Raw genomic sequence first — 23,837 nt, forward strand, 5'->3', positions numbered from 1 at the left:
AGATCGGTAATAAATTTTTATGAATGGTTCAAAACTGGTAAGGGCAGACTTTTTTCACTGTTGTATTTTTACCAAGTTGACGTGTGAATCAGCCATCAGCACGTGAAAGTATTGTCTTTATTCCTTGTGCCTATGCGACTGACTTAAAGTTCAGCATCATCCTTCTTAGATTTGTGTTGCGGAATGTGACAGTTGTGTCTTTTAGGATGCACTCTTGGTGAAATGATATAAATCTTGAAATGAAAAAAAAAAGTATAGTAACGTTTTTTTTTGTTGTTGTTGTTGGTTGTCTATAAATGTAAGTATTCTAAAGCATAAGAGCCCATGCAGAAATAAACTCAAGTCTGTAATTGTTCGGTGATTTTCTCATCTACAGATCAAAATTTGTTTGAAACTCTTGATAATGCACAGTGAGTCGAGAAGGTCAAAAGGTGTGGGATGGGGATACCCCCAACACAAGAAAGATTTTGCATTATTTGTTATTGAAAATTCAAATCTGGGTACACACTTTTTATGGAATATTTTCGAAATACACACTGGTCTAAATTTTCAATCAAAAATGAGAAAAACTATCTTATGGATATAATATGAAGAGGTAAATCATTGTACATCTGTCACCTCTTGTCCGCTTTATGCGTCTTCACCATACTCAGTCTATGGGGGTGGATAATTATATAGCGCTCACCGGTAATTTAAAAACCAGCAGTTTGAATGGAGTATATAGATTATTTATCACGATCTCAGAGGTATATTATTCTCAAAATAGGATCGAGAGAAATGCAACCAGTAAAAAGGAGGGTATAACCTGTAATTGTTTCACTTTTTTTTACTGATCAAAATCATTTGAAAATCCATCATTCCATTCTTGAAAAAAAAAAAAAGGATTTGAAAACCCTTCCAGACCAGTCCTCCCGCCAGTATATGAGACGTCCATGGTGCCTGATTCGCTCTCATGAAACTACTCGTATCTTTTTATCTCTCTCAGCCGTTTCTTCAAGATTTTGAGCTATAACGCCGATGAAGCGGGAAACGGGGGGGGGGGGGGGGTACCCGGGGAATCAACCTGCCACAGTTGTAGAGACTGGATTTGTGTGTGTGTGTGTGTGTGTGTGTGCGCGCGTGTGGTTTACATAATTTTAAAACATTAACTCTTCTGTTGTATTTGGAGATTTGGGAAGAAGTTTTTATACTTTTATTTTCCTTTCCTTGTTCAAGCGGACCCCCTGCTCGCCAACGATCAATCAATAATACAGGTCAGATCTTTTTCATCATTACAGCCTTTGTTCGTACAGAAAGGCTGCCAAATATATATATATATATATATAATTATATATGAAATATACATATATATATATATATATTTTTTTTTTTTTTTGGGGGGGGGGGGGGGGGAGCGCCGGGAGAGAGGCATCACCCAAACAATCAACACCTCTTTAATATGTGTGCAGATTGACCATGAAACATGAAAATAATTCTGTCTTATGACTAAAATAAGACTGAATTTCCCTTGTCATATTATGGTACCATGTACATCAATGGTATATACCATGTAAACATTATCAAAAGAAGAGAACGACCTAAAATATGAATAATGGAATAGACATTCATATCATTCGAATAATATTACATAAGGGGTCTACAGCCAACAGGGCCCGGTAAGAGAGAGAGAAGGAGAGAGTGAGAGAGAAGAGAACGAGGGAGAGAGAGAGAGAGAGGGTAAAGCGCTTTGTGAATACGTTTTAGTTAGGCCTGCACATACTTTCATTAGTTACCTCGAACTTTGAGGGACAGTAATCTGGAACCAAAAAGGCATTTCTTCAATTTTATATAATATTTCCGTAGAAATGATACTTCTGTATGATAAAACAAGGTCCTATATACATCTGAAACCTTGTGTGCCCCGTAAAAAGAAGAAAATGAAAGGGAGGCAGAATTTTCTCTATACGGCCACGTGATATACGCTCCGGACGATCCAGCGGCTTGCATCCTAAAATGGCCGCCGTTGGGCTCCATTGCGTACTACACCCTTTTACGTTAAAATCGGGAGAGTGTTCCCTCTTAGCGCACTGCGTGCGCTTCTATACTCTTTGGTGTGTACGTACCGGCAGCGCGCGTACGGTGGTACACACTCACAGCGCGAGCAGACGCCGACTTCAAGAGTTATCTAGAGTTCTTGAGAGTAAAATTATGTTCAGAGAGAGAATCACAGAGAAGAACAATGGCTGAAAGTAGTACAGACGGATATGGCGACAGAATTAGGGAAGAGGAAAGTGGTGAGTAGAATAAAAGTGCCGGAACACATCAACTAGGCCCCTTTTTAACTGCGACCAGCCCGACCGAATTGCGCCGACCGCGAAGCAGTACTATCTTGTAGATCTACGCTAGTAGTAGGAGCGCCCCGGGCGCAGGGTTAGCCCTACAAATACTGCGACCAGCAGCCCCATACGCGTAGCGTAATGCGGACTGCAGCATTCAGGATCGTGACTAGGTAGTATCGTGGACAAATATCAACTTAAAATCGAAAAATTTCTTCAATTTGAAGACTTACCAGTGAAGTTGGAGTATTGACAACAGGGTTCGTGCAACGTTTGGTTCTGTCAATAGACACTAGGTCTAGGCACCCTAGTCCCTTTCTTTTGGAATTGATGACTTGAGTTAAAGTGAAAACAAAGTTCTGGTAGGCCTAAGTTAAGGCCAAGGGCTTGAGAACCCGTCTGGCACCATTTCATATTTGCTTGCAATATATCGAAAGAGTCTAACGTTACAAAGAAACTTACCTGGCCGACGCGGTTTGCCGGAATGATGAGTCGTTTTGGAGTATTTTGAGAAAAATAATAAAAGTCGGTAGACCGACTTTTATTCCAGAAGGCTCCAGACTAACTCAGTCTCAGGGAAAACTTGACCCTATTTCAGACAATTTAAACACAGTTCGTGATCGCCATGTTCATCAGTACTCTATAATACTAGGCCTACGGTAGCCCGACCAGACGCTGTTAATACGCTACGCGAATACAGCGTCTGACCAGCGAGCGGGCACCTTCAAAGTGGGGAACCACAACACAACTACAATTAACAAAACTTATGAAAATTTATACGTTCTTTATAAACAATGTAACAACACGTTACCAAACATTACTCACCTGAAGTGCATGCTTGTATTACAGAAGGTTCGTAAGTCCATTGAGAGCCCTCGTGATAAGTCCGTGGAACCAAAAAATGATACTTTCTGGCGGATTCCCTAACACCGTCGGGGTTCATCGTTGCAGAATTCAAAATGGCGCCTTGATCTCTGCAGAAATCAAATTGCGTGCGTGCGATGCGCTGCTTGAGTGTTGGTGTAGCAGCACGGTCGACAGCACGACCTTTTGAAAGGGCATTCAGATCATGTGACCTCCCGGATATTGGAAATGTCCTGGCGTGAAAGACGATGTACCGTTCGTGAACCGTTCACACATGCTGCATATAAATTTTAACCATCATTTTAGGTAAGTTATTAAATCTAAATTTCAATATTCATAGCATAGATATGAAGTCTCATTATCATTTTGTTCGTCAGATGAGTTTGAAGTGACAAAAAAATGATCTAAAGTATCAAAATTCAATCCGATCGCATGCGATCGTTGGACCCTCTTCGTGTTTGGAGCTTCACTGGTACAGCCCTGTCACGCTACGTATGTACAGCGGCGACTGGGCTGTGTATAGTTAGGCCTACGGGTACTAAACGAGGCCTTACTGAGCAGACAGGAAAGTGCGTGCTAATCCTGTACAAAACAAATGAACAGCGCGCGGTCCTCAAGCCTACTAGTATACGCACATCACCTCAGTTGCTGAGACGCGCAGTCTTTGAAGTTTCTGTTGTTGTTTATCAAGCGTCTTTGATTGTTTTTAGAGGTGCTTGCTTGAGAGGCGCACACTAATTTTGCATGCGCGCCAAAGAGGTTTTTGATGCGCGCGTTGTAACAACTCGGACCATTACTGCGAGTAGCCAGAACGCTACAATGTAGTTTATACAGGCCGCTCCCATATGCATAGTATGGTTGGGGCACCACCTATCGGCAGGGCACCTTCCCATGGGCACCCAGCGTATCATGGCTGTTTGCGTATAGAACGAAAAGGTACGCGCAAGATTACTTGTCATTAGCTATAAAGACAATAAAAACGAAGAAACGAAAATCAAACTCAAACAAACCAAGCTAAAAATTACGCATCCGCTCAGTAACGACGCACGGCTGTGAAATTCACGTGTATTACCTATATGCGGTGAAATTCACGTGTATTACCTATGCTGTGAAATTCACGTGTATACCTATGGAGGGGAGGGGGTGCCGATTGCAAGGTACCCTTTTTAGCCGAGCGAAGAAAACGGAACGCAAGCACTAAAATTGCGCTATTTTAAAACGGAGATTCATAATCAACGAGACGGTCACGACATTCAAAACTGCAGTATTTATGGCATATTTGAGGTAAGAATTAGGCAAATTTGTGTTATATTTTTAGAATAAACAAGCTACAGATCCTTAGGGTGACGATAGGTGGTACCCCCAACCCTACACCACACTGTACAATCCAGAGGGACAACCAATACAACTCATCCCGCCGTCAAGCAAAGCGAGGCCGAGTTATCCCCGAGTCCGAGTCTAGCCTGACCCCGTTCGGGTAAGTTCTGAGACTGAACGTTTTTGGTTAATATTTCCCATTTTCGTCGTTACCCATCGAATATCTTGTTATTACAGCGTTATTCCGCACATTTCCTAGGCATACGTTCACATTTTGGAGCAAAATTTGACAACTTTTGCAGGCGTACCAGAACTTTTTTTGGGCTTTAATCATGTTAATGTGACTCGGTCGAGAGAAAGCTGGGAGAGCTACACTGAATTGACGGCCAGCGCATGAGCACACAGACATCTTATTCAGTCAATGGATTTGAAATTTGTGCGCATGCGCTGGCCGTCAAGTCAGTGTAGCTCTCCCAGGTTTCTCTCGACCGAGTCACATTAAGTCATCAATTCGAAAAGAAGGGGACTATTGACAGAACCAAAGTTGCACGAACCCTGTTGTCAATACTTGAACTTCACTGGTAAGTCTTCAAATTGAAGAAATTTTTTGATTTTAAGTTGATATTTGTCCGCGATACTACCCAGTCATGATCCTGAATGCTACAGTCCGCAGCCCCATTACGCTATGCGTATATATATGGGGCTGGTCCGCTATGCGTATGGGGCTGGTCGCACTAAGGTTAGCTCCATCTCAGGTAAGTGCATGACGTTTTTTTTGAGTTGAGTTGAGTTTATTAACAACATACATATGAATATGGTAACATGATAACATGAAATTCCACAGTGTAAGATACAATAACATGAAATATTTATGAGAATACAATGATTTTGTACAAGGTTCTTATAGCTTTGCAAGCATATATTTTACATACTTATATCTACCTTACATAAGAATACATGTGTTATAATACATTTAGTTTCGTTGTGATACATTTATTACTGAAAAGGCAAAGAGAATGAATAAGTATGTAATGTAGACATATATGCATAGACAGAGGTTCTGAAAAAAATAATCGAAAAAAAAAAATAGAAAAACAGAAGATAATGTTGTTAAAGGGGGAACCAAAAGTTAGCACAAGTGCTAGTCGAGAATGGTTCTCCCATCATAGCTACATATTTAAGCTGCTTATTGCAAGGTCTACTCTTTTAAAGTAACTGTACTATAGAAGTACATTAAACTGAACACTGAAATTTCTTTTCATCACTAAACTTCTTTTAACAGGTGATTTTTTAGGTTTCTTCTAAATGAAGATCTTGTTCTTTCCTCTTGAACATTTTTGGGCAAACTATTCCAAAACTTTGATCCGACAAAAGATATAGAAAATGTACCATGTGTCGTTTTACATTTCGGGAGTCTAAGCATGGAATGATCTTTGCCTCTAGTCCTGTATGCATGATTCATTGGCTCATAATATTGCGTTACAGAATGTGGTAAATGTCCCTTGTGTAGATCATATACAAAGGTTGACACTGCAAGCTTATGCAGGTCAAAAACATCTAACACTCCTAGACTGGTGAATAATGGCCTAGAACCTGTTTTTAAGGGGGAAAATGTAATTGCTCTCACAGCCATTTTTTGCGCTAAAAATATACAATTCAAGTGGCTTCTGTAGGTACTTCCCCATACTTCAATTCCATAAAGTATATGTGATTGTATAAAGAATTTATATAAAAGCATGAGAACATGCCTTGGAACAAAGTATCTTAACTTGAAGATTAAGCCAATTTTGCGCCTAATGCATTTGTTGATACATTTAATCTGATCCTTCCACATCAAGGTCTCATCAATTTTGATTCCTACAAAAGATGCTACATTTACTCTTTCTATAACCGTTTCAGAGACTGTTAACACACCTTTAATTGCAATTGGTTGTCTTGGTCCTTTAACAATCATATAATTTGTTTTCTTCAAGTTAATAGTTAATTTATTCACAATACACCATTTCTGTACCTCATTCAATTTTCCATTTACATCATTCATATCAATTTCTTTTGTACCTTTGGGAAATGTATGAAAAATATTTGAATCGTCAGCGAATAGTCTGAACTGAAAATAGTTACATGAGCTAGGTAAGTCATTGATGTATAATAGAAACAGTGTGGGTCCTAGCACTGATCCTTGTGGTACTCCACATGTGATCGTTCTACTACTGGATACTTCATTCTTGTAGCACAATACCTGCGATCGGTTTGAGAGGTAATTTTGGAACCACTGCAACACAATGCCTCTCATGCCATAATATTCTAATTTCGCTGAAAGAATGCGATGATTGATTGTGTCAAACGCCTTTTTGAAATCTATAAATATACCAAGGGTTATTTCACTTTTATCATTTGAATGTATTAATGTATTAACCAAATTGATTAATGATAATTTTGTACTGTATTTCTTACGAAATCCATACTGATGTCTGTACATAATTTTAGTGGACTCTAAAAAGTCCATTAGACGACCATTGACTAATTTCTCAAAAATTTTTGCAATTACTGGCAGAACCGAAATAGGTCTGTAATTACCTGGGTCATCCTTCGCACCTTTCCTGAACAAAGGCGTCACTTTTGCAATCTTAAGTGCATCTTGGAATTGGCCCATTTCCAATGACAAATTAAAGATATAAGTCAATGGGGAAACAATATATGGTGCTGCGTCCTTGATCAATCTTATTGACAAATTATCATAACCATGAGACTTTGTAGCATCAAGAGCATATACAATATCCATAATTTCTTCTAATCTTATAGGTTTCCAAGCCAAAGAATTTGTGTTTCTGGCACCCAAATAATCTTGAAAACAACTATTAGGAGGCCCATTTGGTATTTGTTCTGCCAAATTTGACCCAACAGTGACAAAGTAGTTATTGAGTTCTTGGACTATTTCATTTTCAGAAGATACAACTTTATTAATTCCACCTTGATTAATAGTTAACTTTTCTATATCCAAATGCTTATTCTTACCCTTTCTACCAATTAACTCATTAATAGTACCCCAGGTCTTTGTCATGTTACTTTTATTACGATTAAAAGAATTGCAATAATATAATCTCTTTGCATTTTTAATGACTGTTACCAAAGTGTTTCGATACCTTTTATACTTGTTTCCGTATTCGTCACTAAAATTTGAAGACCTGTTGTTTTTGTATAAGTTGTGCTTCTTCTTGATGGATTTAAGAATTGCTGATGAGATCCAAGGTTTCTTTGGGCTGTTCTTTTTCTGGGATACACTATATTCTATTGTAGGTGCATGCTTATCACATATTTTCTCAAACATATCATGAAAAACTTTATAAGCTGTGTTTACATTGTCGTAGCTAGATACATGTGCCCATTCAGTTTTCCCTAGATCCTCGTGAAATGACTGGGCATTAGACTTGTAGGATCGGGCAAATTTCTGCACAAAGACATTCGTATTTTTGTTTCCATTTTCAAAAATTACAAAAATTGGAAAATGATCTGACACATCTGTCTCAATGACACCTGAATGAATTGTATGACTGTACACATTAGTATAAATATGATCAATAATAGACGACGTAGAATCTGTCACCCTTGTGGGTGACGAGATAATCTGTTGCACTCCTGTACTCTCTACCATACTCAGATAATCATATACCTTTTGATTATTCGTTTACTCACGCGATGTCCCCGATGAAAGTTGCTCCTTTCATGGCCACATATAGACGTTCGCGGCCGCGGTCTACCTTTGGTTATCACGGTTAGGCACCCGTGATGACATCAGGGAGGTGAGACCTCACCTCCCATGGTGACATTCAAGACATAACCAATGTAGAAACCTACACTGTATACAGTCAAACCTGCCTTAGCGGCCACCTGTCTGTACAGTGCCAGTGCCGTGGACTCCCGTTATAACGAAGTCCTCGGGACCGGCAGTTTTCTTTCGTTATATCGGAATTTCGTTATAACCGAACAAATAAACAACAGAATTACATAGAGTGGATGACATTACAGCCCAAATTTTTACTTCGTTACAACGGGAGTGCACTGTAGCGGCCACTGAAAAATCCCTCCGACTCCGAGAGAAAATCCCTGTTAAAGACCTTGTGTATAGCGACCACCTGTCTAACGCAGCCAGCGGCCACGAAGTTTGTTTCCCGCGGTAGATTTTAACCTGTCTATAGCGGCCACAGACCTGATAGAGACGTAGCCGAGCCAGTAATTCAGCGTGTTTTTCTGCTTTGTAGCCGTGCCAGTTATTCCTTGGCAACGTTCAGTGGCCACCACTGCTGCATTCATCATTCATTCATTTATAATACTTCACGACTGTACGCATGCTACTGTACAACAATTTCATAAATACCGGCATTTCTCAATGCATTAAGCAGACGTGTGCAGATACGTACAACTTACACAAAGTAGATGTATACAACGATGATTCCGTTGTACATGCACATGTAGGCAATGCACACAAAGTTGGAAAACCTGTCTATAACGGCCACTTTTTTCGTTTCCCTAGGGTGGCTGCTATAGACGGTTTGACTGTAGTTCATTTAAAAACTTCATTTAAAGTATGAAGAACCCACCCATGAACACAGGTAGGGCCCTATTTATTTATGTCAATACGTTACGTGTTCAGAACTCTGTAAATGTTTTGTTAATCTTTCAAATCCTAGCAAAATGTATATTTGCACATTTAATGGGGATGCCTCTCGAAGTTGGGGATGGATGGTATGGTTTCGGCAATTCGGCATGAATGGGGGTAACATACAGGTCTCTAAGGATTTTCGATGATTTTCTTTTTTTTTTTTAGATAATGGGAAGTCTCTTGAGAGATGTTATGAATACTCATTCATCCCAAGAACTATCACAGACTGGAACACACTCCCACCGACAGTCACTGGCATCACAAACAAAGACTTCTTCAAAGTAACGCCGGCACGGGGCAGTTATAACCAGTATCCCACTCAGTACGGTTGGGTACGCATTGGGGTTGCTGGTGCAGTTATCTTCAAAGCAGCAATCCTTCATTACATCCAAGAGCAAAGCAACTAGATTACTTTCTAGTTTCTAAACTTCTCTCTCCGTGCAATAAACACCAGCGCACCCCCTGTTAGGTTGGCCGCTACTTAGGGGTGTTGGGCAGTATCATGGGAGAAGAAGAAGAAGAAGAAGGATGTAGGAGGGCCTGTAGCCCTGGGAGGGGTTCGGGGTTTGCTCAGTGGGAGTTGGTTTTGGGATGGCTGAGATGTCCAGAGCAGGGCATACCTAATCCTAGTGTGGTTTGGTGTCCAATACATCGACACCCTTTCTGTTTTTTTTCCTTCTATTAATAGTTAAACTTAAAGGCATAATTTACCATTTGCAGATGAACAGAAACCCAGCATTAGCGCTTCAAAAAAGTTTTAAAATGTGATTTAGGGATAGAAACAACCAATGTCATAAATTTGAGCCAGTATAATCAATGTTAAGTATTGTTAATTATACAAAATGTGAACAATACAATGTAGTTATAATAAAACTTTCCAGACTAAACCATCTACAGTTATAGTTTAATGAGAAAAATAGTGATATATATATCCATGTATTTTAGGCTGTATTGCAAAAATTTTATATGGTAAGATGTTTTGTGATACAACTGACCTACACATATGCATCAAAAGTGATATCTTGAACATTTTTTAAATCACTGCTCCCAAAGGTAAACAGGACCTTCAACTCCTTGAGGACGGTTTGAATAAACCATTCAACCATCAACCATATCTTGGCCATTTCAAAACTGATTTTTGTCATTCAAGTAAACTTTGAATTAGGTGATCCGAGTATCCTCTCGGATCACCTTCTGTATCTGTACTGATTCTTTGTTCTTCTTCTTCTTTATTTCTGGACAAAAGTTGTGCTGCGGTTAACTCAGAAAGTCCTCTTCCTATCAATTTCAAACTTATACCATATATGTATCATGTCCCAAAGACGACAGATCTAATGTATCATAGTGATCAGTCGACCGTGACGTCACTATGACGTCATTATATGAAAACACATTCTCATTCATATATCATTAATGGAATGGAATTTTTCAATGAAATTTACGTCACATATATTTCAAGTCAAGCGCATTCTAATCACATTCTCAAAATTCATATCTACTCTTAAGACGCGCGCGTATGCGTGCATCGAAATATTTACATACTCCAATCGAGCTCAATTTTTTTTTTGCACACGTTTCAGACGATTTGGAGCATTTTTTTAGAAATTGAAAAAATTGGACGGACGCGTACGCGCGCACATATACGCACGCACAGCTCATATGCAATAGAAATTTCACGTTTTTTCACACGGATCGGATGTCTGAAATGTCAAGGAATATTTCTACCAAGTTTCAAGTCAATCCGACTCAATATGACGTCACACTGGCCCGTCAAAGTTGAAATTCCGCGCGTGCGTCAATGGCGATATACAGTGCAACTATGCAAAAAAACCGCCAATTTAAAATCCGATTTTACTCGTCAGGATGGACGGTGACCCCCCATTTTCTTTACATATTCTGAAAGCTGATGAGTTGTACATGTCATTTTATGAGTTGGCAATGCTGGAAAAATGATTAAAAGATATCAAATTTCTTAATAAAGTAAAAAAAGTAAATTTTCAAAATGACGTCATCAAAATTCAAGTTCACTTGAGCGTATCTCACTTATCCTTTGCCGATTTTCACCCAGATTTCAATATGTTGTAGCTTATTTAATGTTCTTTCATAATTGTAAATCACAAAATTTTGATTGGATGACATCACCTCGTAAAAATGGATTGAAAGTATCCTTGTAAAATTTGACCAATTTACGTGTTATCTCTATGGGAGAGCAGTTTTTCTGGAAGTGAAAATTGACATGACTATCTTTTTCGAGCACTAGCTCACTTATGCTTCGGTGAATTTCTCCCAGATTTTAATATGTTGTAGCTGAGACTTTGGGCTATCAGAAGTGCGCCATTTGTTTTTTCATACGTCGTCGGCATCACGTCAAAAAACTTGGTTGAAAATGGCACGTGGCTTCGATGCAGCGTCATTTTGCTTAATACACAGGGCCTATGGAGCATGAAATAGGTCAGTGCATAGCGCATCCGACTCGTAATCCTAAGGTCCCTGGTTTGAGGCTCACCCCTGCCAATATTTTTTACAATTTTTTTTAAACACTTTTTTTCTTCTTTTTCTTTAGTTAGTCTTAATCTCCCTTCCTAACTTTATCTTTTTCTGATTTTTTTATGCTTCTTCAAATTTCTATACACTAACTTTTTCTTTATTTTTCTTTCTTTCTTCTACTTTCTGTGCAATAGATCAACAACAACAATGGCTATCAACCCAATATTTTGCACACTTTTAGTTCATGTCACGAACATCATTTCACAAAATGACAACTACTTCCTCTGACACCATCTTGGGTATGTAAATTAGGGTCAAAGGTCAAAAGCGTTTAATCCTTTATCTTGGTAAATACACGTCCTATCTTTCCCACATTTTGCACACGTAAGGAACATGTTGCAAAAATCATTTCACAAAATAACAACTTTTTGCTCAGATGCCATCTTGAATGTGTAAAGTGGGGTCAAAGGTTAAATATACTTCATTCTGTAATCTCATTATTACAGGGCTGCACACTAACCCATTTTTTCTGCCGGTCCAACCTGTCTCTGTCGGACCGGTAAATGCCCCGTTTTACCATTTTTTACCGGTCCGAACAGAAAATTTACCGGTCAACAACGACAACCTAAAAAAACATTAAATGACTTGCAAACTTATTTTCTTGTTTTTTATGGACGTACCCCCTTACCCATGTACATTTTACAGATTAATATCATTTTTTTTTTTAAACTTGCATTATTTATTGCACAAGAAATAAAAAAAAAAAGATAGGAAAAAATAGAATGTTTGCTTGTGAATTACAGTGTAAAATGATAATGAACAAACAAACAGATTGTATCAAATGCGTTTGTGACTTTTTCTAAACATCGGCGCACGAACTTGCTGCGTAACCTGCTCTTGGTGGTCAGTTGGATTGCGACGATTTAATGAATTATTTTAGCTGTGATATTTTCTGATGCACGCGCTACAAGGGGTTCTTTATTTTTCTCCCGATAATCTATTCGCATTTGTGCATGCGTTCTTGAAAGGTACACGACATGCAGGGCCGAATTCGCAATCCTTTTTGCGCCCATTTCCACCTCAAATATTAGCGGGATTGTGACGATTTCACAAATTACTTCGGCTGTAATATTTTCAGATGCAAGCGCCAAAAGAGGTTGAAAATGTGTCCTTTATTTTTCCCGATAAACTCTTCGAATTTCGTAAGTGCGTTCTTAAAAAAAAGATGCACCACATGGCCGAATCCATGATACTTTTTGCGCCTATTTCTACCTCAAATATCAGCGGGATTGTGACGATTTCATAAATTACTTCGGCTGTAATCTTTTATGATGTAAGCGCCAAAAGAGGCTGAAAATGTGTCCTTTATTTTCCCGATAAACTCTTCGAATTTCGTAAGTGCGTTCTTAAAAAGATGCACCACATGGCCGATTTCATGATACTTTTTGCGCCTATTTCTACCTCAAATATCAGCGGAATTGTGGCGATTTCATGAATTACTTTGGATGTAACTTTTTGTAATGCACGCACCGACGAGAATGGTTGAAAATGCGTTCTTTATTTTTCTCCCCATAATCTCTTCGCATTCCGTACATGCGTTCTTGAAAGGTATACGACATGGCCGAATTCACGATCCTTTTTGCGCCTATTTCTACCTAAAATATCAGCGGGATTGCAATGATTTTATGAATAACTTCGGCTGTAATCTTTTATGATAACGCGCCAAAATGGGTTGAAAATGTGTCCTTTATTTTTCCCGGATAAACTCTTCGCATTTCGTAAATGCGTGCTTAAAATATATACGTCACGGCCAAAAATCATGATTCTTTTTGCGCCTATTGTTTCCTCAAACTTCAACGGGATTGCGATGATTTCATGAATTATTATTCGGCTGTAATCTTTATGATGCACGGGCCAAAAGGGGTTGAAAATGTGTCCTGTATTTTTCTCCCAATAATCTCTTCGCATTTCGTACATGCGTATACGACACGGCTTAATTCACGATCCTTTTATCGCCTATTTCTATATATCAGCCGAATTGTGGCAATTTCATGAATTACTTCAGATGTAATCATTTGTGATGCACGGACCAGCTAGAATGGTTGAAAATGCGTTCTTTATTTTTCTCCCCATAATCTCTTCGCATTCCGTACATGCGTTCTTGAAAGGTGTACGACACGGCCGAATTCACGATCCTTTTTGCGTTTATTTCTATACCTCAAATATCAGCGGGATTGCGATGATTTCATGTATGACTTCGGATGCAATCTTTTATGATACACGCGCCAAAAGGGGTTGAAAATGTGTCCTTTATTTTCCCCCGATATACTCTTCGCATTTCGTAAATGCGTGCTTAAAATATATACGTCACGGCCAAAAATCATGATTCTTTTTGCGCCTATTGTTTCCTCAAACTTCAACGGGATTGCGATGATTTCATGAATTATTATTCGGCTGTAATCTTTATGATGCACGGGCCAAAAGGGGTTGAAAATGTGTCCTGTATTTTTCTCCCAATAATCTCTTCGCATTTCGTACCTGCGTAATACGACACGGCTGAATTCACGATCCTTTTATCGCCTATTTCTACATTAAATATCAGCCGAATTGTGGCAATTTCATGAATTACTTCAGATGTAATCTTTTGTGATGCACGGTCCAGCTAGAATGGTTGAAAATGCGTTCTTTATTTTTCTCCCCATAATCTCTTCGCATTCCGTACATGCGTTCTTGAAAGGTGTACGACGCGGCCGAATTCACGATCCTTTTTGCGTTTATTTCTATACCTCAAATATCAGCGGGATTGCGATGATTTCATGTATGACTTCGGATGCAATCTTTTATGATACACGCGCCAAAAGGGGTTGAAAATGTGTCCTTTATTTTCCCCCGATATACTCTTCGCATTTCGTAAATGCGTGCTTAAAATATATACGTCACGGCCAAAAATCATGATTCTTTTTGCGCCTATTGTTTCCTCAAACTTCAACGGGATTGCGATGATTTCATGAATTATTATTCGGCTGTAATCTTTATGATGCACGGGCCAAAAGGGGTTGAAAATGTGTCCTGTATTTTTCTCCCAATAATCTCTTCGCATTTCGTACCTGCGTAATACGACACGGCTGAATTCACGATCCTTTTATCGCCTATTTCTACATTAAATATCAGCCGAATTGTGGCAATTTCATGAATTACTTCAGATGTAATCTTTTGTGATGCACGGTCCAGCTAGAATGGTTGAAAATGCGTTCTTTATTTTTCTCCCCATAATCTCTTCGCATTCCGTACATGCGTTCTTGAAAGGTATACGACACGGCCGAATTCACGATCCTTTTTGCGTTTATTTCTACCTCAAATATCAGCGGGATTGCGATGATTTCATGTATGACTTCGGATGCAATCTTTTATGATACATGCGCCAAAAGGGGTTGAAAATGTGTCCTTTATTTTTCCCCGATAAACTCTTCGCATTTCGTAAATGCGTTCTTAAAAGATATACACGACACGGCCAAAAATCATGATTCTTTTGCGCCTATCGTTTCCTCAAACTTCAACGGGATTGCGATGATTTTATGAATTATTATTCGGCTCTAATCTTTATGATGCACGGACCAAAAGGGTTTGAAAATGTGTCCTGTATTTTTCACCCAATAATCACTTCGCATTGCGTACATGCCTATACGTCACGGCCGAATTCACGATCCTTTTAGCGCCTATTTCTACATCAAATATCAGCGGGATTGCGATATGTCATTAATTATTTCGGCTGTAATCTTTTGTGATACATTCACCAGAAGGGTTGAAAATGCGTTCTTTATTTTTCTCCCGATAATTTCTTCGCATTTGTGCATGCGTTTTCAAAATTATACATTGCATGCAGGGCCGAATTCGATATTCTTTTTGCGCCTATTATTGTTTACTCAAATTCCAACGGGATTGCGAAATTTTCATGAATTACTATTCGGCTGTAATCTATATGATGCAAGCGCCAAAAGGGGTGAAAATGTGTCCTTTATTTTTCTCCCGCTAATCTTTTCCCATTTCGTACATGCGTTCTTAAAAGGTATACGACACGGCCGAATTCACGATCCTTTTTGCGCCTATTTCTACCTCAAATATCAGCGGGATTGTGGCGATTTCATGAATTACTTCAGATGTAATCTTTTATGATGCACGCACCAGAAGGGTAAAATGTGTTTTTTACTTTTTCTCCCGATAATCTCGTCGCATTTGTGCATGCGTTTTTGATAACCAACACGGCATGCAGGACTGAATTCAAGATCCTTTTTGCGCCTATTATTTCCTCAAATTTCAACGGGATTGCGTTGATTTCATGAATTGTTATTCGGCTGTAATCTTTTATGATGCACTCACCAAAATGTGTCCTTTATTTTTTTTCTCTCTCCTCTATAATCTCTTCGCATTTCGTACATAAGCTTTTGAAAGATACAACGCGGCCGGTCGAATTCATGATCCTTTTTGGGACGATTTCTACCTCATATATGTAAGCGGGACTGACATGATTTCATGATTTTTTTTTTTCCTCCCTAGTATTATCTCTTCACATTTATTTTTGTGCATGCGTTCTTAAAAAGTACACGGAAGAGCCGATTTCGTGATCCTTTTTGCGCCTATCTTCATGAGACCATTCTGAGCGAATGAAAATATTCATTTGTGAAATGACTGTGTAAAATGAAAATGAACGCAATCAGATCCATTTACTGTATCGCTGAATATCGAATGTGTTTTTACTTTTTCTAAAAATCGACACAAGTAAATTAGTTCTAACAAAACTGCCACGCTGCTGCGAAGCCGGGATCGGATCGATCTTGCGTTAAAAAATCATGAGTAAAATGAACCAGAAATGCGTGCGCTTCTATCAATGCTTCTTGTCTGGCATGACCGCCGATCGCAAGCAAACGAAAAGCAGTTACACTGTACATGCATGCTCTGCATGTAATTGCATTGCATGGCAGTGCGTGAGCAGCGCCAAATGCGCAAGCGAGGGCGAATAACTGGTCGACTGCTAGTGCTCAAAACTAATGTACAATGTATGTTTACTGTACAAAGTGCACCGGTAGACATAAACGAAAACTTGCGTAAAACTTGTTGAACAGTGCGATATCTTGCATTCTGTTTCTCCCTGATCGGGGCTGCTCTTTTTCTTTCTACTGACCCCACCAATGCTTTTTTTTTTTTTTTTTTTTTTTTTTACTGGTCATGTCGGACCGGTAACTTGTGGATTTCCTGAAAAGTTACCGGTCCGACAGTGACTTTTACCGGTCTTTGACCGTCGGACCGGCGCCAGTGTGCAGCCCTGTCATTAGTGTATGTGGTATCAACATCATATTTTGCACACACATGGACCTCGATACTGTAGATGGATCATTTTGTAAAATAACGACGCTTTGGTCGGACGCCATTTTGGCTGTGCAAATGAGGTATTATCTCTATGGGAGCACTGTACATTTTTACTGGAAATGAAAAATGACATGACTGTTTTATCGAGCACTAGCTAATTTTTCCTTCCGTGAATTTCTCCCAGATTTAAGTATGTTGTAGATGAAACTTTGGGATATCGTTCATGTAATCCATATTCTTATTGGAAGTCAAGATTATGTCCAAAGACCTGGTGGAAATTGACGCTTAGCTTCAATGTCGGGAGATATGTCTTTCTTTCGGTGACTTTCTTTGCAATAGCTCAAGAAAAACACGCCCTTTCACCCCCACATTTTGCACATGTTTAGTCCATGTCAAGTACATCTTTTCATAAAATAACAACTTTTTCATCAGACACTGTATTTTCTAGGTAAATTAGGGTCAAAGGTCATAACATTTATTTCCGAATATATCGGATCACCTAATTTGTCAGTGTTGACAAATTCCAAGTCTAGTTCCTCTTAGAATTGTATGTTCTTTATTTCATATAAGAAGTTTCTAAAATTGCAAAAAGTTAAAACCGGAATCCCCATCTCAACCAGAACTACACTATATACAATCCCTTTAAGTAGAGACCTCTGATTCAAATTGTAATTAAACCAAATATGCTGAAAGATTGCAGCAATAATAATAGAAAACTGTATCAGCAGATATTGAGGAAAATTGGATAAGACATTCAAAGTTATAAATTTTTGAAGTTTCAATGCCAAAATTGCTGGATATATACGAAAAAAAAAAAAACCCAACAGGTCATGACATTATTCCTGTACAATGATATAAAGAAGATACGTGAGATTATTCTCACATTATTCATGTACAATGATATAAAGAAAATACAAGAAAATTCTGCAAAATTCTGCAAAACATTGCAGAGCTCTAGCTAGCTACAACACTCATATGTGATGATAATGAAGATTTTACTTCAGATTAGTTTTTCTTGCATCAAATTGTTCTTTTTTTTTGAATTGCAAGTGATGAACAAATTGTCCTTATTCAGTGTTTTATCAGTAGCCATGATAAAAATCATCATGGGCATTTTGAGGTGTGACTCAAATCAATGACCTCCTAACTGCTAGAAAGACATGATGTCTACTCGATTACTGGGGTTCCATGCAGCAGGTACTGCATATTTTAATTTTGAGATTATAATATTTCTGGTGTCAAGAAGTAGCTTTTTTTTTTTAACTGAATGGCAAACTGCCCTTCATCAATGGAAGTAGACACTTAATTGTCCCCGCCGAACGAGTTCGAGCAGGGGACTATGAAACGGGCTCCGTACGTGTGTGTGTCCGTCCGTCCGTCCGTGTGTGCGTCCGTGAGTGATCAAAATGTTCAATTTGCTACTTCTCTGTCATTTATGAGCCAATTTTGATTCTGTTTGCTTTATATGATAGCACTACATGGGAGCTTTGAAACTTCTACACAGAATTTCAGTTGTGACCTTTGACCTTGACCTTTGACCTATATTGTACATTTTGCTTCCAAATGCTACTCCTTCGCCATTTCTAACCCGATTTTGATTCCGTTTGCTTTATGTGATGGCACTAGGTGAGGGCTTCAAAACTTTTACACAGAATTTTGACCTTTGACTTCTTTGACCTTTGACCTTGATTTTTGTTCTATATTGTACATTGGCTACAAAATGCTACTCCTTCGCCATTTCTAACCCAATTTCGATTCCGTTTGCTTTATGTGATGGCACTAGGTGAGGGCTTCAAAACTTCTACACAGAATTTTGACCTGTGACTTCTTTGACCTTTGACCTTGATTTTTGACCTGTATTGTACATTTTGCTACAAAATGCTACTCCTTCGCCATTTCTAACCCGATTTCAATTCTGTTTGCTTTATGTGATGGCACTAGGTGAAGGCTTCAAAACTTCTACATAGAATTTTGACCTTTGACTTCTTTGACCTGGGACCTTGATTTTTGACCTGTATTTCACATTTGCTACAAAGTGCTACTTCCGGCGGGGACATATATTATGCACCGCGTAATTTCTACTTTTCCTTGTTATTCAGTGTTTTAGTAGTAACTATCCTGATAAGAATCCAGGGCATTCATACTCAGGTTAGATAAGAATATAAAATATGAATAAATATGACTATGATGGTAAATAATTGGGGAATAGTGTTTATAATTGTAACTAATTTCACTTCAATAATTACGCAAAATACCCATAAACATGGTTCTCCATGAACTAAACAAATACAGGACAAAGTGTCCCATGCATAACTGTCCCATACATAACATGTCATGTCTGTCTTTTAAGGACAAGTCCACCTTCATAGACATGTGGATTGAGTGAATGAGTGAAAAATGAGTGAAAAATTAGTAGAACACATCAGTATGAGTTTGAGGAAAATTGGACGCTCTGTTAAAAAGTAATGAATTTTTGAAGTTTCTGCTTATTCACTGCTGGATGAGAAGACTACTACAGCCTGTGATGTCATATGTGTACAACGATAAAGAAAGCAAAGAAAATTCAACATATTTTCACTTTTCTTGCATAATAAAAGAATGCTTGAGTTGCCTCTTTCAGAAGGCAGGGGGATAATATTACCTTTAACATACGTCAGCGACAAATTGAGGAAATGTGCACTTTTTTCAAAGAATAAAAATTTGTAAAATTCTCCTTATATTTTCCTTATATCCTTGTATGCATGTAACATCATGCACTTTGGTAGTCTTCTCATCCAGCAGTGACTTTGCAGACACTTTAAAAATTGATAACTTGTGAATGGATTGACCGATTTTCTCCAAACTTTCACTGATGTGTTCTGGTAATATTGCTGCCTTCACTCATTCCATAGATGTATATGAAGGTGAACTTGTCCTTTAATTAGAACCTGTAATTACAGCTTTTTAGAACTTACCTGATCTTGTGTGTTGTGACTTTTATCACACTGAGTTACAAGTTGTAAAAGTGAAATACTTTTAAAGAGTCCACAAGTTGAAAAAATGTTCGAAAGACAAATTTTTCGGGTCCCATATGTATGTAATGGCACATATTTTCTTTTCCAAAACATGATTGTCAGGGTCATTTTTTTCCATTTTTGCATGATTATTCTTCTCCTCTTAGATACCAATCACCATGATGAAGTTCAATATAATCAAAGGCCATTTACACTATTTTTCAGGCCATGAAAGCCTCTGAAATGTCCCATACGTAATGCATGCGTTATCTTGGACTTGCCCAGGGCCCCATTTTATCAAAAGATAAATTTAACGTTAAGTCAAGATAATCTATAATTAACCTCTCAAATCAACTCTAAGTCCACTTAATCAATGATTAACTTCCAAATCAACTTGAAGTCCGTTTTATCAAGAGACCCAGATTTGGAATCCACTTTAACTTCCTCCCAAATCAACATATACGTTTTCTCAGCTGCTCCAAATTCATGATAACTTTATAGTTGATAAAATATTAACTCTGAGTAGAGACAGTCTAGGTAGACTCAATTGTAAGGCAATTTACAGAAGAAAGATGACTGTCACACTTTCCTAGTCTAGCTGGGGTGTTGTCACAAATGTTTGTCTGTTAACTGCTCACTTTCTGTAACATTTAGTTGCGTTTCTTTCATGTAATTATGGTCCTTTCCTAGCTTGAAATTCACGATTGACACGCATTGCTTACGCGACTGCTGCACGCAAACACCCTAGAAAGCAGTCTCAATCCCACCCTGCGCGCCCGGCACCTCGGCCCGCCCACCCGCCCGCCAATCAAGCCATTGCCAGCAAGGGCAAGTACCAGTAACCAAGTAAATGGAACCGCGTCTGTGTGCAGTGCATATCTTGCCAAAGAACCCATATGCGAGGAAACCAGTGATTTCTGCATGCGTAGGCCTACGTAGAGCTGGTTCGTCAATAGATACTAATCAAGAGTTTAGTAGGCCTAGACCTTCTATACAGAAAATAAAGAGTTTAATTCTATAGCACCGAGTACGACAGTAAGATCTAACCAGTGAATAGGCCTAACGTTGTCGTTTAGGCCTAGATCTAGGCTTAGTAACGTTACAATTACAGTGAGTTGTTTGTACTTACCGTAACACGGTACTGCAGACTAGAGCATCTACTAGGTCTAGAATTTCGACATGCAGACTGGTGATCTATTCTTTACAAAGCAGATCTGTGCTGTAGAGGTAAAAACAAGCTACTGTATTCACCACACAAGTTTCCATAATCCTACACGTAAACACACAAGACTTGAAATAATGCATACTATACACGACCTAGTATACTGTACGTTTAAACGCCATGTCAATGAATACTGTTATAACGTTAGATTTACTGAGATCCTAGATTTTACGTAGTGTGCGGAATCTTTACGGTACGCACGTACGCAGATTTTCGTTGACCTCGAGATGTGCTAGATCTATCGACCTACTTTCTTCAATACAACGCAAAATGGCGTATTTCGCGGTTCTGTTGCAAACATACTTCTAATTCAGCAGCTGTAGCGCTAATAATTCTGCGTCGCACTAGCAGACTACACTTCCGTGGCCATGGCAAACAATCATGTTTTTGTTGTTTGTTTTGCTTTATGTATTGTACTGTTTTTAAGCAGACAGTACCAGAAACCAGCCTCGTCCTGTGTTTTTTGTTTTGACTAAATCAATAATTAAGTCATGGTGATGAGCTATAACTATAATCGACTTAAGTCTCTTTGTAAAACGGAAACTTACAGTTGATTTAAAGTTATAGCGGACTTCAAGTTGGATAAAGTTAGCATTGATTTCACAATCAACGCTAACTTTATCTTGATAAAACGGGGTCCAGTACTACTTATGCTCTTTTATATTTTGTTGATAGAGTGGCTCACGCAATTGACAATCATTCTCATTAGGTGATACGCTATCAGCGTATCACCTATTGTGATTGTCAAAATCTCTCTTTATTTCTTTTAATTCTTCTTTCTTTCTGGACAATTTTGTGTCGTCAATATCTCAAGAATGACATTACGGAATAACATGACATTTTCAGTCAACATGTCTCATGACAATATTTAGCCACAATAAGGTTTTCATGACAGTAACATATCTATGACGTCATCTAGGTGCCATTTTGTGATTTTTGGACCATGTTACATGATCGATCATAACTTCATAACGAAAGGTCATTTCTGTATCATTTTCGGTGGACATAAAGTTCAGGTTACGCTCCATCTTACTTTTTAATGCTAATTACCTAGGACATCATTACGCGCGCGTCAAACTTTTAAAAGGCTCAAAACAACTTTCCAATGGGAAATCTCGAAGTTTCAGACAATTCTAAGCGTTCCGCGCATACACGTCCATCCGCGCATTTTCGCGCGTAGTGCGCGTAAGCAACATGAAAATGCACATTTTTTGACAGATTTGGATTCCTGATACATTAAGTAACAATATCCACTGATTTCCGATCAATTTTGACATATAACAAAGGAATGCGCTGGTGTCAAAGTTGAACTTTCATGTGCACGTCTATGTGCAAATATAGCGAAAAACATGTCTTTGTTTATTTCGCCATAGCTCTTTAAAACGTCCGGTGACCCTATGTTTTTATTGCATATTACAAAAGCATATGAATTGGAATTAACGTTTCAAGTATCAATATTTCCATAAAACATTATGACGTCATAATATCATCATCTGAAATCAAAAAAGTGGAATTAATTTTTTTGAGGTACTGTTTCTGACATTCATTTGCTCGTATCTCTGTTGTTTAAGCTCAATGTTATTCCAAATTCAGATATGTTGTACTTGAACATTTGCCCTTCAAGTCCATGTCATGGTTTTGAAATTTGATGATGTCATCATACTTCAAATTGTGATTAAAGGTAAAGAAGCAAAATCGGACAAGCTTACGTGTTATGTCTATGGGAGGTAATTTTTTTTAAAACCTTGCATTGACTTGACAACGTTTAAGCACCTTTATCTCAGCTGATTTTGCTTCATTTCCTCTGAAATTTAAGTATGTGGTAGCTGAGACAATAAGCTGCAGTAATCATGCATTTTATTTTTTGAAATTTCCTCATCAGGTTGACAATTTTGCAGTTTAAAACTGAAAATGAGAATGGAATGTGGACGAAACGATTCCTGATTCATCTTTCACATACATAAGCTTACGTTCCTCATATTTTCTCGTCGAGACGTATGGCCGAGTGGTTAAAGGCGACGTCTCAGAGACGTGAGGTTGCACATGTGCGCGTTCGAACCCCACAAGAGCACGAAAGAAAATACTTATATTTTTTTTTACTTTTTTTCTTCAATGGCGTACTACACCTTCGCCCATGTAGAAATCACGTTCGCATGTAAATACACCTATATGCACGCACACAGGATCCCTTTGTTATGTGTTGGAGACCGCATTGCTTCGACTGCTGCAAAATTTTGCGGGCTGGGTTTTTCAAACTGATCATAATATATTGTAACAAAATGATATTTATTTTGTGCAGATGAAACGTGCACTTTATTTGGAATTAGTGTAACTCTGAAATTTGAGTGAAATTTGTTCATATCAATTCAGTAACACAATGTAGTCGTGGTTACTTTGTGTTGATTTATACATGTAACAAGCTATACATTGTAAAAAAGGTATTTGAATTGTAAAAAAGGTATTTGAATTGTTCCTTTAAGTCAGTCTTCTGTATTGATGATTATTTGTCAATTAGTGGTTTTTGTGGAGATTCAGATAGTGATAAAAAGTATGGATGATAAGTGCAGCGATAATTCCTACAGTTAGTTCAGAGTTGTAGAGGTTTGATACATACA

The 23,837-nt window shown here is 38.3% G+C and overlaps 1 protein-coding gene across 2 annotated transcripts in view; it reads left to right on the forward strand.

Moving 5' to 3' along the window:
• The first annotated feature begins 2,144 nt into the window (after nt 1–2,144).
• LOC140230548 (leucine-rich repeat-containing protein 61-like) overlaps nt 2,145–23,837 on the forward strand; it is a 140,771-nt gene continuing 119,078 nt past the window's right edge. The window contains exon 1 of one of the 2 annotated variants that reach the window (XM_072310693.1): nt 2,145–2,273. In XM_072310693.1, coding sequence (XP_072166794.1) covers nt 2,219–2,273 — 55 coding nt within the window. In that variant the 5' untranslated portion in view covers nt 2,145–2,218. Of the gene's footprint in view, nt 2,274–5,139; nt 5,252–23,837 lie in introns of those variants that run through there. The other variant, XM_072310692.1, reaches the window with a different exon arrangement.

This window comes from Diadema setosum, chromosome 7, assembly GCF_964275005.1.
Source record: "Diadema setosum chromosome 7, eeDiaSeto1, whole genome shotgun sequence".
Taxonomy (NCBI): Eukaryota; Metazoa; Echinodermata; class Echinoidea; order Diadematoida; family Diadematidae; genus Diadema; species Diadema setosum.